At 45.1% G+C, this 15,097-nt stretch overlaps 1 protein-coding gene across 1 annotated transcript in view; it reads left to right on the forward strand.

Annotated features, from left to right (window-relative positions):
* The first annotated feature begins 306 nt into the window (after window positions 1-306).
* Window positions 307-15,097, forward strand: part of LOC112217865 (visinin-like protein 1) — a 38,248-nt gene continuing 23,457 nt past the window's right edge. Inside the window, exons 1-2 of the mRNA XM_024378461.1 lie at window positions 307-602; window positions 6,440-6,606. Of these exons, the coding sequence (XP_024234229.1) occupies window positions 6,445-6,606 (162 nt within the window). The 5' untranslated portion in view covers window positions 307-602; window positions 6,440-6,444. The remainder of the gene's footprint in view (window positions 603-6,439; window positions 6,607-15,097) is intronic.

Here is a 15,097-nt window from a genome sequence, read left to right on the forward strand (position 1 = left end):
TGAAAGTAGGACTGATTTGATAGTAATGGCAGAATATAATCAATAGGCATAATAACAGATTGATAGCATGTAGTTGACCTACCCCTACCACCAGGATCTGGGGAATGTACTTTGATATTAATATATTTTTCAATTTATATTCCTATCATAGGCTATATATGTTGACAACGACCCTCATGAGACTGCACATTTAATCCACATAAAAATCATTCTACTTCACAGATAGCATAGGTGCAGTAGAAGGCGTATTCATTTCCTCATGCGCAAACTCAAAAAACACCCCACCAAAACAGTGGTCCATTGCATGCCTGGCATCAACCACTCTGTGTGAGGGCGACAGGGAGAGAGAGAGTCGTGATACGCACAGTCTGACGCTGCGCTTCATTGTGTCCTCAGCGAGCGTGTGTGTGTGTGCGTGTGGACGGTCCTACTTACTTGCAGAACCCTTGGAACTGCATCAGTGATTTTCGACGAGGCTCATTTCTTCCCAAGAAAACGTCACCACAAGCCTCGACAAGACGTTTGACTAATAGTCTCTGTCCGCACATATAACCTACTCTGAAGAAGAGAGCAAAGACCAGTTAACTTCGCACTCTTGCAAGGTAAATATGTTTTTTTATTTATTGTGGATTACAGTAAAATGCATAGTGAAACTTTCCCTCTATTCAATTATCATTTGTAAAGATAAGCTTTATAAGTCATTGCTAGATACATTATACTACAGCCAAATACAGTTGTATTAATTAATTAGGTTAGGCTAGATGTAATTTTACATTGGGGAAGCATATCTCAATCTTCTTAAGAGGCTATATCATAATGGATCAACAGCAGGACTGCAAATCATATAATATATTTATTAAGAGAATACAGAAAACAATAATGTCAGTTATGGCTCTTTGTTTCCCAAACAAATAGCCTGGTACTGAATGGGGCGGGAGTGGTTTAGCCTACTTCACTGGTGGATTTTTCAAAAACAAAAGTATCAAGAGTAGCCTACAACTAGAAACAGGCTACATGTCAATAGATACAGTTAATGTGTGGTGTTGTTTTCATTCATTTTCCAAATGCAATATATGACATTTTAAAATGCAGTTGTAATGTGGCATTTTTCTCTGAGCTTTCTTTCCTCTGTTGTGGTTCTGATGTAGTGCTTAGGGGATGCTGCCTCGCTTCTGGCACGTTTGTATGCGCTCACCCTGACTGGGCTCGCGCTGGTTTGGCTGCAAGGATGGAACCATTTGATTTGCCGGGCGATGCTAGTTTAGAAACAAATGCATGCGTGGCATGGTGAAATAATGATAGAAATAATCCCAAAACTGAAAACTGACTTTTAAATGTAGATTTGTTTTATATCGTATGTCCTTTCATCGTAGACTGATATATTTTCTTAAAACCATGCTCTTTGTTGTGGTAGTGCTAAGAAATCATGATTGCAAGATTTGCAGTGCGTATTAAATATGTCATCGATAGTGCTTGTATGTATAGATCTGAGCATGTGTTAATGTATGTTGTACTTTGCTGGATTTTGACTCTCAAGGTCATTCTCTATTGGAAAATGATGGAAAAGGGACATGCTGTTACATAATGTGGCTGGTCAGTGTACAGAGAGAGGAGGACTATTAGTTCATATTAGAGAATCAGCTGATGACTATACCTTGGTTAGTGGAGTTTAGCCAGTAACTAAAAGGTTGCTGGTTTGAATCCCTGAGTTGACTAGGTAAGAAATCTGCCAATGTGCCCTTGAGCAAGGCACTTAACCATAATTGCTCCTGTAAGTCTCTCTGGATAAGAGCATCTGCTAAATGACCAAATGTACCAAGAGGCTGCCCAAGATCCTTAGAAACATGTACTGTATGTATCTATTTGGCCCTGTCTCAGTGTACTGAGTGGATGACAGCATGCTGCCCTCTGCAATGCACTGCAGACAGACTTCTTTGTGACCGAGTGGCACTATCTGGGTCTTTTGTCATCACTAACACGACTGCAGCAGTAGATTCAGACTCTGATTTTCCTGGAATTAGTCATTGTCAAGTCAAAGCATTTCCTTTTGGGGTGGCAGGTAGCCTAGTGGTTGAGCTTTGGGCCAGTAACCGAAAGGTGGCTGGATCGAATCCCCGAGCTGACAAGCTAAAAATCTGTCGTTCTGCCCCTGAACAAGACAGTTAACCCACTGTTCCTCGGTAGGCCATCATTGTAAATAAGAATTTGTTCTTAACTGACTTGCAATTTCCATTTTTTATTCTTCACATGATCTCTTCTCCTTCACATCATTACATTTAAATTTGAGTCATTTAGCAGACTTACAGGAGCTCAAGGGCACATCGACAGATTTTTCACCTAGTCGAGGATTCAAACTTGCGACCTTTCGGTTACTGGCTCAATGATCTTAACCACTAGGCTACCTGCCGCCCCATCTCTTCTACTCCTCCCTCCATTCACCTTTACATTGCATTTAACACCCATATACTTTGGTTAGTGGAGTTTAGCCAGTAACCAAAAGGTTGCTGGTTTGAATCCCTGAGTTGACTAGATAAGAAATCTGCCAATGTGCCCTTGAGCATCTGATGATGATGCTGCTGCTCTGAAATGGACCTGTAGGGAAGCAATACAGACGTTTTCATCATCAGCGTAAAGCCTACTCTGCCGCCTAAGTCTCTTGACAACGGTGCTGTGTTCGAGTGCTATGCAAAACATGAGACTGGGGCATACAGGTGCACCTCTTGGAGCAGTCTGTACTCTGCTCCTCCACTATTGTGTGAATGGAAGATCTTTTAAAGTGTCACACCTCTGAGTGGAGTAGCCCGGTAGTGGATTATACATGCTCATCATTGCTCACATGGGACTGATCTGTCTGGTGCTGCTGCTGTCTTGAGGCCCATAGTTCATTGAGAGTGACGGCACGTATTGTGACAAGGAAAATGTCACCAGTTTATATGTCTCAGAACATAGGCTACTGCTTGCTTCGAGAACACAGCACCATCTATCCCTGGATGTTTGCCTTATGGGTAACTCTATGCTAACAACAACACAACTTCTTCTGGAGATGTGCTTTGACTATCACTGTCAGCATGTTCACTGGTTTGCTGCAATGGTGGGTCAGGAGTGTGGTGTGTATGTTCATAACATGGTCCTGTGTGTGTGTGTGTGTGTGTGTGTGTGTGTGTGTGTGTGTGTGTGTGTGTGTGTGTGTGTGTGTGTGTGTGTGTGTGTGTGTGTGTGTGTGTGTGTGTGTGTGTGTTCATAGTGTGGTCCTGTGTGTGTGTGTTCATAGTGTGGTCCTGTGTGTGTTGGTGTTCAGTCCTCTTGTGCCCTAGTTAATAAGGATCCAGAGATAATTGACATTAGAGGCATGGAGACAGTAATGGCTGGATGGAAATGAGAACTATCCCCCCCCAGCCTTTACTAGGCCTATACCATCGCCAGATTTATAGCCCACTGAGCTAAAGCATAGCCATGGCATCATGAGAACACAGTTCTCCAAACTACCTCCACTACTTTGGGTACTCAGAAGGTGTACTTAAGAGTTGATATCTGTTCATTTTGATGATTTGTCATTAGAGTACAATCTCATTCCATGACATGAAAGTTCCAGAAATAGAGTAAGTGGAATGTCTTCTTCAGTTATTCTAAGAACCACAAGAAGAACATGATAGAGTTGTTTTTGGGGAAGGCAATCAGTATGTGCTTGTCAGAACTGCAAATGTGTCCATGACATAAAAAATGTCAAGGGGTCTGGTGATGGTCCTTTGATGTAGCCTAACAATCGCTACCTTGGCGTTCACTGAAGCCTTGTCCGTTGAGGCTAAGAATCACTTGGGTCAGCATTAAATAGAATATATCACAGTAATTAATTCACATTATACACACTGAACAAAAATATTAACGCAACATGCAACAATTAAAACAACTGTAATTAGTTACAGTTGATACAAGGAAATCAGTCAATATTAAATAAATTCATTAGGCCCTAATCTATGGATTTTACATGACTGGAATACAGTTATGCATCTGTTAGTCACAGATACCTTTTTAAAAAAAGGTAGGGGCGTGGATCAGAAAACCAGTTAGTATCTAGTGTTAGCTTTTTGTGCTTATGGAACATTTCTTGTATCTTTTATTTCAGCTCATGAAACATGGGACCAACTCTTTACATGTTGCGTTTATATTTTTGTTCAGTGTAATTAACTCTCTCGTTCTGGCTCATGCTGCTTCCTCAGTACAATGAAAGAGTATGGGACATGGAACAGAGTATTTGTATCATAGCTACCTCACTCACTACAATGAAAGTGTATGAGACTTGACATCAGGGTTGTTTTGCCCCGCTCGTCAGTGCGAGCCAAGGCGCAGGTGATAGTGAGTGTACCCTCTACATCTCAAGGGACTAGGCCATTGTACGCTGAGGTAATCTCCAAGGACAAAGAGCATCTATCTACTGCACTCCATAGATCAGAGAGGCTGACATCCAGTTAATTTATCAGGCAATCTGAGGCCTCGCCTTGCACTAGGCTAGGTATTCTATTGGTGATGTCACACCATTGTTATTCAGTTTTGTTCTGTGGCTAGCTCGCAATCTCTATCATTGTTTTTGGTGATGGCAATGTGATTGTGATTGTCTCGCATTGGGTTTTATCTCTAAACCATTAAATTAAATTAAATAATTTTTCATTCGGAACTCTGTGTTATTAAGCGTTCGGTGTTGGATGAATAATCATTTTTTCTGTGGTTGTTTTCCCCTTAGCATAGACAAAGTTAAAATGCTGCCTGTAATTAAATCATCATCTGCAATGTATTATAGAGAATACTCTTCGTCATATCTGTGATAATTCAATCAGAAACAATAGAATTGACCCTTTAAAGTGCTAGTCGTTTGTTTGCTATAGGATGCACCTAATTAATTGATATGGCCTTTCCGATGGTATCATATAATCTCTCATTGTTTAATACGAGCAGAATTAATTTTAGCTCTTTCCCCCTTTTACATGAATCTAGCGTACTAAGAATTACACAACCATTACACATTGACAATAAAATCTCCAGATTTCAGATCTGCTTTCTCTGCTCGGGACCTTTTGTGATTCAGTGAGAGCATTGGTGACTAGAGAGAGGGGCCAGATTTTCTAAATGGTAAAAGTCACATTGTAGCATTGGTTCGTTTGGCATGCTCATTATACTAATGACAGAGTGCTTAATGAACTAATCTGGCTGAATTAGAAGCAGTGTTTGTTTGTGTGTGTGTGTGTGTGTGTGTGTGTGTGTGTGTGTGTGTGTGTGTGTGTGTGTGTGTGTGTGTGTGTGTGTAGCAGTGTGTGTGTGTGTGTGTAGCAGTGTGAGCTGGGCTGGATACAGAGGCTGGGGTGCAAACACCTGCAGGCTGTGGAGATAGGGCTAAGGCTAAGCAAAGGAGATAGGGCTAAGGCTAAGCAAAGGAGATAGGGCTAAGGCTAAGCAGAGGAGATAGGGCTAAGGCTAAGCAAAGGAGATAGGGCTAAGGCCAAGCAGAGGAGATAGGACTAAGGCTAAGCAAAGGAGATAGGGCTAAGGCTAAGCAAATGAGATAGGGCTAAGGCTAAGAAAAGGAGATAGCCCAATCTCCCTTGCCCTAAGGCTAAGCAAAGTGGGCCGAAAGGGAAATTAGACACAGAGTCACAATTATGGCATCAGATCACAATAAAACAAACAACCTGGGACACTTAGCCTAACAACCTCAAGGAATTGCTGTTGGATACAGACTCGTTTGCTAGTTCAATCTCCAGTGGTCTGACCTGGTGCCTGTTTGTTGTTGAGTGATTGTAGATACTTAGGTGGAGCAGAAGTGATGGTATATACTTTATTTCCAGCCAACCATGGCTTTATTTTTGTTTTAATTATACAATATGCGTTGGTGTAGCAGCCAGCTAAGGGGAGGTAGGCCACTCCCTAGTGCTCGTAAGATCTATCAATGTGTCAACGTCTTAAAACATAAGACAATCATCAAAGCTATCCAGGAATATTCTTCGATCATCTGTGTTTTATCGTTCCTGGTGTAGCCAAATAGAGACATGGTATATAAATCCACACATAGTGTTCAACATTATTACTTTGCCCTAAATATCACATAATTCATTGGATTGAGGGGATTTATTATACATTACAGCTATTTTTAGCTACAGCTGTTTAGAATATAATTACCCGTGCTAGAAAATTCTCCTTTCTTCAATTCAAGCCTGATGAATGACTTTGCTGATACCTTTTAGAGATTTCTGTCACTGTTAGTCCAGACTGCCACAGGTATTTAACCTGTTCTGATAGAAAAAGAATGTGTTCCATTCATTCTTTGCATACTTTCCAAAGTAATCAGGCACCATTCTTTCTTTCCATCCAGACATTCTCAAAAAATAATGTCCCATTACTTTTTCTTCCTCTGACATTCTAAAATAATTCTCCTGCCATTCTTTTACAGATAAAATGGGAGCGAAAAACAGCAAGCTGACCCCAGAGGTGATGGAGGATCTGGTAAAGAGCACAGAATTTAACGAGCACGAGCTGAAACAGTGGTACAAAGGCTTCCTCAAAGACTGCCCCAGTGGACGACTCAATCTGGACGAGTTCCAACAACTCTATGTGAAGGTAGCTACAGAACACTGTCACTCTGCCAACATCTAAATGCACCCTATTCCCTATAAAGTGCCCTACTTTTGGCCAGAGCCCATCAGGATCTCATCAGAAGTAGTGCACTATATAAGGAATAAGGGTGCCATTTTGGATGCACCCTGTCACTTTCCCAACATCTGCACAGACACGGACCCTTTTATCAGCAATATCTCCATATAGTAGAGTAGAGTAGAGTAGAGTAGAGTAGAGTAGAGTAGAATAGTACACTCGTTATTGGTGCGATAGGCCAATTGGTTTAGCAGTGGAATGAAATACACAAGGATAGATATAGGACCCCCAAGGCTTGGTAGTTGAGGAAGCGATGTCGTACAACATTCTTTCAATTTCTCCACAAGTGAATGTGTTCAAAAACCATACATCTCAATACTCTACAGAAATGTTGAGAACTAGCAGAAATGCAGAGGTTTTGGAGCTTTGTAAGTATAACAGAAGCATATGTCATCGCAGTGGAAAAGCAATCAAAACAACATGATTCTATGGCAAGCTCAATAACAGTACTGTAATTAGTAACGAGTACATTACAGAATGTGATATCACTCTCCTGTCTTATTCGTTCCCTCAGCTGTATCCGTTATGTTATTCTTTCCCTCCTGTATCCGGGCAGGAAACTAATCGACGGTAAAGCAACTCAAGAACAACTCAAGAGCACTTTGATTATAATCTCCTTTAATATTTATCTCCTCATCTGTAGCGGGGCTCGGGGAGAAATTATTATTCACAGGCGGGAGGTGAGAAGAATTTTATATTTTCTAGTCCTAAATACAGAGGTTTAATGAAACGTTCAGTTAATTTTATATAGGTAAATGTAATCTTTATAATCTTCTATTTAATTAATTGAAATAAGATTGTTAAGATCTTATAGCTACAGCCATGTATGAATATTGACCATTAATGAAGTATCATGCATCCTGGAGTGTAGATTTGTTGTTAGTGGATGACAGTGCCTTCAGAAAGTATTCACACCCCTTGACTTTTTCCACATTTTGTTGTTTTACAGCCTGAGATTTTGTGTCACTGGTCTATACACAATACTCCATAATGTCAAAGAGGAATTATGTTGTTAGAAATTTGTACAAATTAATGAAAAATGAAAAGCTGAAATGTCTTGAGTCAATAAGTATTCAACCCCTATGTTATTGCAAGCCTAAATATGATTAAAAATGTGCTTAACAAGTCACATAATTTTTATTTATTTTGATATAACCTTTATTTAACTAGGCAAATTGTTATTTACAATGACGGCCTACCCCGGTCAAACCCTAACCCCGACGACGCTGGGCCAATTGTGTGCTACCCTATGGGACTCCCAATCACGGCCGGTTGTGATACAGCCTGGAATCGAACCAGGGTCGGTGTGCTCTCTCTAGCACTTAGTGCTCTCTCTAGCACTTAGATGCAGCGCCTTAATACACATTTTGGTGTGTTGTGTGTATTTGAATCAATTTTGAATTCAGGCTGTAACTGTCACGACATCCGCTGAAGTCGGTTCTGCTCCTTGTTCCGGCGGCGTTCGGCCGTCGACGTCACCGGTCTTCTAGCCATCGCCGATCCACTTTTCATTTTCCATTTGGTTTGTCTTGTTTTCCTGCACACATGGTTTACATTCCCTCATTATTTGATGTGTATTTAACCCTCTGTTCCCTCCATGTCTGTGTGTGGAATTGTTTGTTGTTACGTGTATGTGCACGTCAGACAAGTTTGCGCCGGGTTATGTCAACCCGTATTTGTTTATTGTTCTTAGTGCCGTGTGTCTGTTCACCGTAATAAAGGGGCTCCGTTTGGCTACCCAATTCTGCTCTCTCTGTGGCTGACTTCCCTGCAGCCAGTTACGCATACCTTACAGTAACAAAAGCAAATTTGGAATAAGTCAAAGGGTATGAATACTTTTTGAAGGCACTGTATAGCTACTGACATCCTAACCCTGGTCCGTCCTCTCAGGAAATGCTCCATAATGAAAGATGTTAAACCATGTTAGAGAATATCTAAAGGCATGGCTAGAAATATCAATGCTTGTAACGGTTTTCTAGGTGTGAAGGAGAATCGGACCAAAATGCGGCGTGTAGATTGCGATCCATGTTTAATGAACAAACGTAAAACACAAATCAATATTCAACACTACAAAAACAAAGAACGTAACGAAAACCGAAACAGCCTATACTAGTGTAAACTGACACAGAGACAGGAACAAGGACACTAAGGACAATCACCCACAAAACCAAACACAAAACAGGCTACCTAAATATGGTTCCCAATCAGAGACAATGACTAACACCTGCCTCTGATTGAGAACCATATCAGGCCAAACATAGAAATAGACAAACCAGACACACAACATAGAATGCCCACCCAGCTCACGTCCTGACCAACACTAAAACAAGGAAAACACATACGAACGATGGTCAGAACGTGACAGTACCCCCCCAAGGTGCGGACTCCGAACGCACAACCTAAACCTATAGGGGAGGGTCTGGGTGGGCATCGGCATCTGTCCGCGGTGGCGGCTCTGGCGCTGGACGTGGACCCCACTCCATAATTGTCTTAGTCCACCTCCTTAGCGTCCCTTGAGTGGCGACCCTCGCCGCTAACCTTGGCCTAGGAAACCTAACAACGGACCCCACTGGACTGAGGGGCAGCTCCGGACTGAGGTAGCTCAGGACTGAGGGGTAGCTCGGGACTGAGGGGAAGCTCAGGACTGAGGGGAAGCTCAAGAGGAAGCTCAGGACTGAGAGGAAGCTCAGGACTGAGAGGAAGCTCAGGACTGAAAGGAAGCTCCGGCAGGTTGATGGATCTAGCAGATCCTGGCTGGCTGGTGGTTCCGGCAGATCCTGGCAGATCCTGGCTGAATGGCGAATCCTGGCAGACTGGCGGATCCTGGCAGTTCTGGCAGTTCTGGCAGATCCTGGCTGACTGGCGGATCCTGGCAGACTGGCGGATCCTGGCTGGCTGGCGGATCTAACTGATCCTGGCAGACTGGCGGAACTTGCGGCGCTGGACAGACTGGCGGCGCTGGGCAGACTGACGGCACTGGCGGCGCTGGGCAGACTGACGGCACTGGCGGCGCTGGGCAGACTGACGGCACTGGCGGCGCTGGGCAGACTGACGGCACTGGCGGCGCTGGGCAGACTGACGGCACTGGCAGGGTTGGGCAGACTGACGGCACTGGTGGCGCTGGGCAGACTAGCGGCACTGGGCAGACTGGCGGCACTGACGGCGCTGGGCAGACAGGTGGCACTGACAGCACTAGGCAGACTGGCGGCACTGGCGGCGCTGGGCAGACTGGCGGCACTGGCGGCGCAGGGCAGACTGGCGGCACTGGAAGAGTCTGGTTGACTGGCGGATCTGGAAGAGTCCGGTTGACTGGCAGATCTGGAAGAGTCTGGCTGACTGGCGGATCTGGAAGAGTCTGGTTGACTGGCGGATCTGGAAGAGTCTGGTTGACTGGCGGATCTGGAAGAGTCTGGCTGACTGGTGGATCTGGAAGAGTCTGGCTGACTGGTGGATCTGGAAGAGTCTGGCTGACTGACAGATCTGGAAGAGTCTGGTTGACTGGCAGATCTGGAAGAGTCTGGTTGACTGGCGGATCTGAAGAGTCTGGTTGACTGGCGGATCTGGAAGAGTCTGGTTGACTGGCAGATCTGGAAGAGTCTGGTTGACTGGCAGATCTGGAAGAGTCTGGTTGACTGGCAGATCTGGAAGAGTCTGGCTGACTAACGGATCTGGAAGAGTCTGGTTGACTGGCAGATCTGGAAGAGTCTGGCTGACTGGCGGATCTGAAAGAGTCTGGTTGACTGGCAGATCTGGAAGAGTCTGGCTGACTGACGGATCTGGAAGAGTCTGGCTGACTGGCGGATCTGGAAGAGTCTGGCTGATTGGCAGATCTGGAAGAGTCTGGCTGACTGGCGGATCATGGCAGACTGACTGATCTGGTTGTTCCATGCTGACTGGCGGCTCTGGCTGCTCCACGCTGACTGGCGGCTCTGGCTGCTCCATATAGGCTGACAGCTCTGGCGGCTTCTTACAGACTGGCAGCTCTGGCGGCTCCGTGCAGACTGGCAGCTCCTTGCAGACTGGAAGCTCCTTACAGACTGGCAGCTCCTTGCAGACTGGCAGCTCCGTGCAGACTGGCAGCTCCTTGCAGACTGACAGCTCCTTGCAGACTGACAGCTCCGTGCAGACTGGAAGCTCCTTGCAGACTGACAGCTCCTTGCAGACTGGCAGCTCCTTGCAGACTGGCAGCTCCTTGCAGACTGGCAGCTCCTTGCAGACTGACAGCTCTGGCTGCTCCATGCAGACTGGCAGCTCTGGCTGCTCCATGCAGACTGACAGTTCTGGCTGCTCCATGCAGACTGGCAGCTCTGGCTGCTCCTTGCAGACTGGCAGCTCCTTGCAGACTGGCAGCTCCTTGCAGACTGACATCTCTGGCTGCTCCATGCAGACTGACATCTCTGGCTGCTCCATGCAGACTGACACTCTGGCTGCTCCATACAGACTGGCAGCTCTGGCTGCTCCATGCAGACTGGCAGCTCTGGCTGCTCCATGCAGACTGGCAGCTCTGGCTGCTCCATGCAGACTGGCAGCTCTGGCTGCTCCATGCAGACTGGCAGCTCTGGCTGCTCCATGCAGACTGGCAGCTCTGGCTGCTCCATGCAGACTGACAGCTCTGGCTGCTCCATGCAGACTGACAGCTCTGGCTGCTCCATGCAGACTGACAGCTCTGGCTGCTCCATGCAGACTGACAGCTCTGGCTGCTCCATGCAGACCAGCTCTGGCTGCTCCATGCAGACTGGCAGCACTGGCTGCTCCATGCGGACTGGCAGCTCTGGCTGCTCCATGCGGACTGGCAGCTCTGGCTGCTCCATGCAGACTGGCAGCTCTGGCTGCTCCATGCAGACTGACAGCTCTGGCTGCTCCATGCAGACTGACAGCTCTGGCTGCTCCATGCAGACTGACATCTCTGGCTGCTCCATGCAGACTGACAGCTCTGGCTGCTCCATGCAGACTGACAGCTCTGGCTGCTCCATGCAGACTGGCAGCTCTGGCTGCTCCATGCAGACTGGCAGCTCTGGCTGCTCCATGCAGACTAGATAGACGGGAGACTCCTGCAGCGCTGGAGAGGCGAGGCGCACTGTAGGCCTGATGCGTGGTGCTGGCACTGGTGGTACTGGGCCGAGAACACGCACAGGAAGCCTGGTGCGGGGAGCTGCCACCGGAGGGTTGGTGTGTGGAGGTGGCACAGGATGGGCTAGACCGTGAAGGCGTACTGGAGATCTTGAGAGCAGTGCTGGCACAGGACGTGCAAGGCTAGGGATGTGCACAGGAGGCCTGGTGCGTGAGGCTGGCACCAACTTCACCAGCCGACTAACACGCACCTCAGGACGAGTATGGAGCGCTGACCCAGGTGCCATCAAATCCCCGACACGTTCCGTCGGGCGAATTCCATGCAAAAAGCACCAACACAGCAACTCCCTCATTTCTCTCTCCTCCAATTTCCCCATTAACTCCTTCACAGTCTCTGCTTCGCTCACCTCCAACACCGGCTCTGGTTCTGGTCTCCTCCTTGGCTCCTCACGATAAACAGGGAGAGTTGGCTCAGGTCTGACTCCTGACTCTGCCACACTCTCCCTGAGCCCCCAAAAATTTTTGGGGCTGACTCTCAGGCTTCCTTCCGAGTCACCGTGTTGCCTCCTCATACCGGCGCCTCTCCGCTTTCGCCGCCTCCAGTTCTTCTTTGGGGCGGCGATATTCTCCAGGCTGAGCCCAGGGTCCTTCTCCGTTTAGGATTTCCTCCCACTGTTGCTGTTGCCTGTTAACACGCCACTTGGTCCCGTTGTGGTGGGTGATTCTGTAACGGTTTTCTAGGTGTGAAGGAGAGTCGGACCAAAATGCGGCGTGTAGATTGCAATCCATGTTTAATGAACAAACGTAAAACACGAATCAATATTCAACACTACAAAAACAAAGAACGTAACGAAAACCGAAACAGCCTATACTAGTGTAAACTAACACAGAGACAGGAACAAGGACAATAAGGACAATCACCCACAAAACCCAACACAAAACAGGCTACCTAAATATGGTTCCCAATCAGAGACAATGACTAACACCTGCCTCTGATTGAGAACCATATCAGGCCAAACATAGAAATAGACAAACCAGACACACAACATAGAATGCCCACCCAGCTCACGTCCTGACCAACACTAAAACAAGGAAAACACATACGAACGATGGTCAGAACGTGACAATGCTGCTCTAGGCTGTGTCCCAAATGGCACCTAATTCCCTATCGGTCAAAGTCAAAAGTTGTGCACTATAAAGGGAAAAGGGTGCCATTTTCGGAAGCACACCTAGTCTGCATTAGCTAAGAGGCTTTAGAAAACGCCATAAGACAAAAACACACATTCAAATATCTGTGGTGTTTACCTACATGTACACCCTCGTAACCCCATTTGGGGTTCTTTGTGACAGGCTGACAGAGTGTATGAACATGTACATGCTGGAGACCGTCTTACTATAATTGACAACCAATGCATCGAGTGCACTGTGGGTGAAACTGATGTACCATACAGAGTGGTGTTCCAAAGAGGTTTCAGAGGCTGATGGCTGCTGGCGAGTTAACCTTTTATCACGGCGTCCTATTGTGTTTCCAGGCAACAGGATATCAGTGAAAGGGTTTTATTTAAATCCAAAGGCTCTGATAGTGAGATCATTGATTACCTCACATTAGCTGGACAGACTGTTCCTCTGAAAAGGAATGGTGTGTGTGTGTGTCCCCGCGTTCACTCGTGAGTCCCAATGGGTGTGTGTGTGTGTGTGTGCACTCGTGTGTGTGTGCATGCGCCCTCACGTGTGTGTCCCAATGATGTGCGTGTGTGTGTGAAAGTATGTTCTGTGTGACTTAGGTCATTTCAGTGACTGTGAGTGAGGGCGCAAAATCGAATCTAATTTTATTGTCACATGCAGATGTTATTGCGGTGTAATGTAGAGGTCGACCGATTATGATTTTTCAACGCAGATACCGATTATTGGAGGACCCAAAAAAAAGCCGCAAACGATTAATCGGCCGATTTTTATATATATATTTGTAATAATGACAACTACAACAATACTGAATTAACACTTATTTTAACTTAATATAATACAGAAATACAAATCAATTTAGTCTCAAATAAATAATGAAACGTATTTGGTTTAAATAATGCAAAAACACAGTGTTGGAGAAGAAAGTAAAAGTGCAATATTTGCCATGTAAAAAAGCTAAAGTTTAAGTTCCTTGCTCAGAACATGAGAAAGCTGGTGGTTCCTTTTAACACGAGTCTTCAATATTCCCAGGTAAGAAGTTTTAGGTTGTAGTTATTATAGGAATTATAGGACTATATCTCTCTATACCATTTGTATTTCATATAACTTTGACTATTGGATGTTCCTATGTTCCTATAGGCACTATAGTATTGCCAGCCAAATCTCGGGAGTTGATAGGCTTGAAGTCATAAACATCGCTGTGCTTCAAGCATTGCAAAGAGCTGCTGGCAAATGCAGGAAAGTGCTGTTTGAATGAATGCTTATGAGCCTGCTGCTGCCTACCACCGCTCAGTCAGACTGCTCTATCAAATATCAAATCATAGACTTAATTATAATATAATAACACAGAGAAATACGAGCCTTAGGTCATTAATATGGTCAAATCCGAAACTATCATTTAAAAAACAAAACGTTTATTTTTTCAGAGAAATACGGAACCTTTATGTATTTTATCGAACAGGTGTCATCCCCAAGTCTAAATATTGCTGTTACATTGCACAACCTTCAATGTTATGTCATAATTATGTAAAATTCTGGCAAATTAATTACGGTCTTTGTTAGAAAGAAATGGTCTTCTTCACACAGTTCGCAACGAGCCAGGCAGCCCAATCTGCTGCATATACCCTGACTGCTTGCACAGAACGCAAGAGAAGTGACACAATATCCCTAGTTAATATTGCCTGCTAACATGAATGTCTTTTGACTAAATATGCAGGTTTAAAAATATACACTTGTGTATTGATTTTAAGAAAGGCATGGATGTTTATGGTTAGATACATTGGTGCAATGACAGTGCTTTTTTGTGAATGCGCTTTTGTTAAATCATCACCCGTTGGTCGAAGTAGGCTGAGATTTGATGATAAATTAACAGCCACCGCATTGATTATTTGCAACGCAGGACAAGCTAGTTAAACTAGTAATATCATCAACCATGTGTAGTTAACTAGTGATTATGTGAAGATAGATTGTTTTTTATAAGACAAGTTTAATGCTAGCTAGCAACTTACCTTGGCTCCTTGCTGCACTCGCGTAACAGGTGGTCAGCCTGCCACGCAGTCTCCTTGTGGAGTGCAATGTAATCGGCCATAATCAGCGTCCAAAAATGCAGATTACCGATTGTTATGAAAACTTGAAAACTGACCTA

The sequence above is a fragment of the Oncorhynchus tshawytscha genome, linkage group LG18 (assembly GCF_018296145.1).
Source record: "Oncorhynchus tshawytscha isolate Ot180627B linkage group LG18, Otsh_v2.0, whole genome shotgun sequence".
In the NCBI taxonomy this organism is placed as follows: Eukaryota; Metazoa; Chordata; class Actinopteri; order Salmoniformes; family Salmonidae; genus Oncorhynchus; species Oncorhynchus tshawytscha.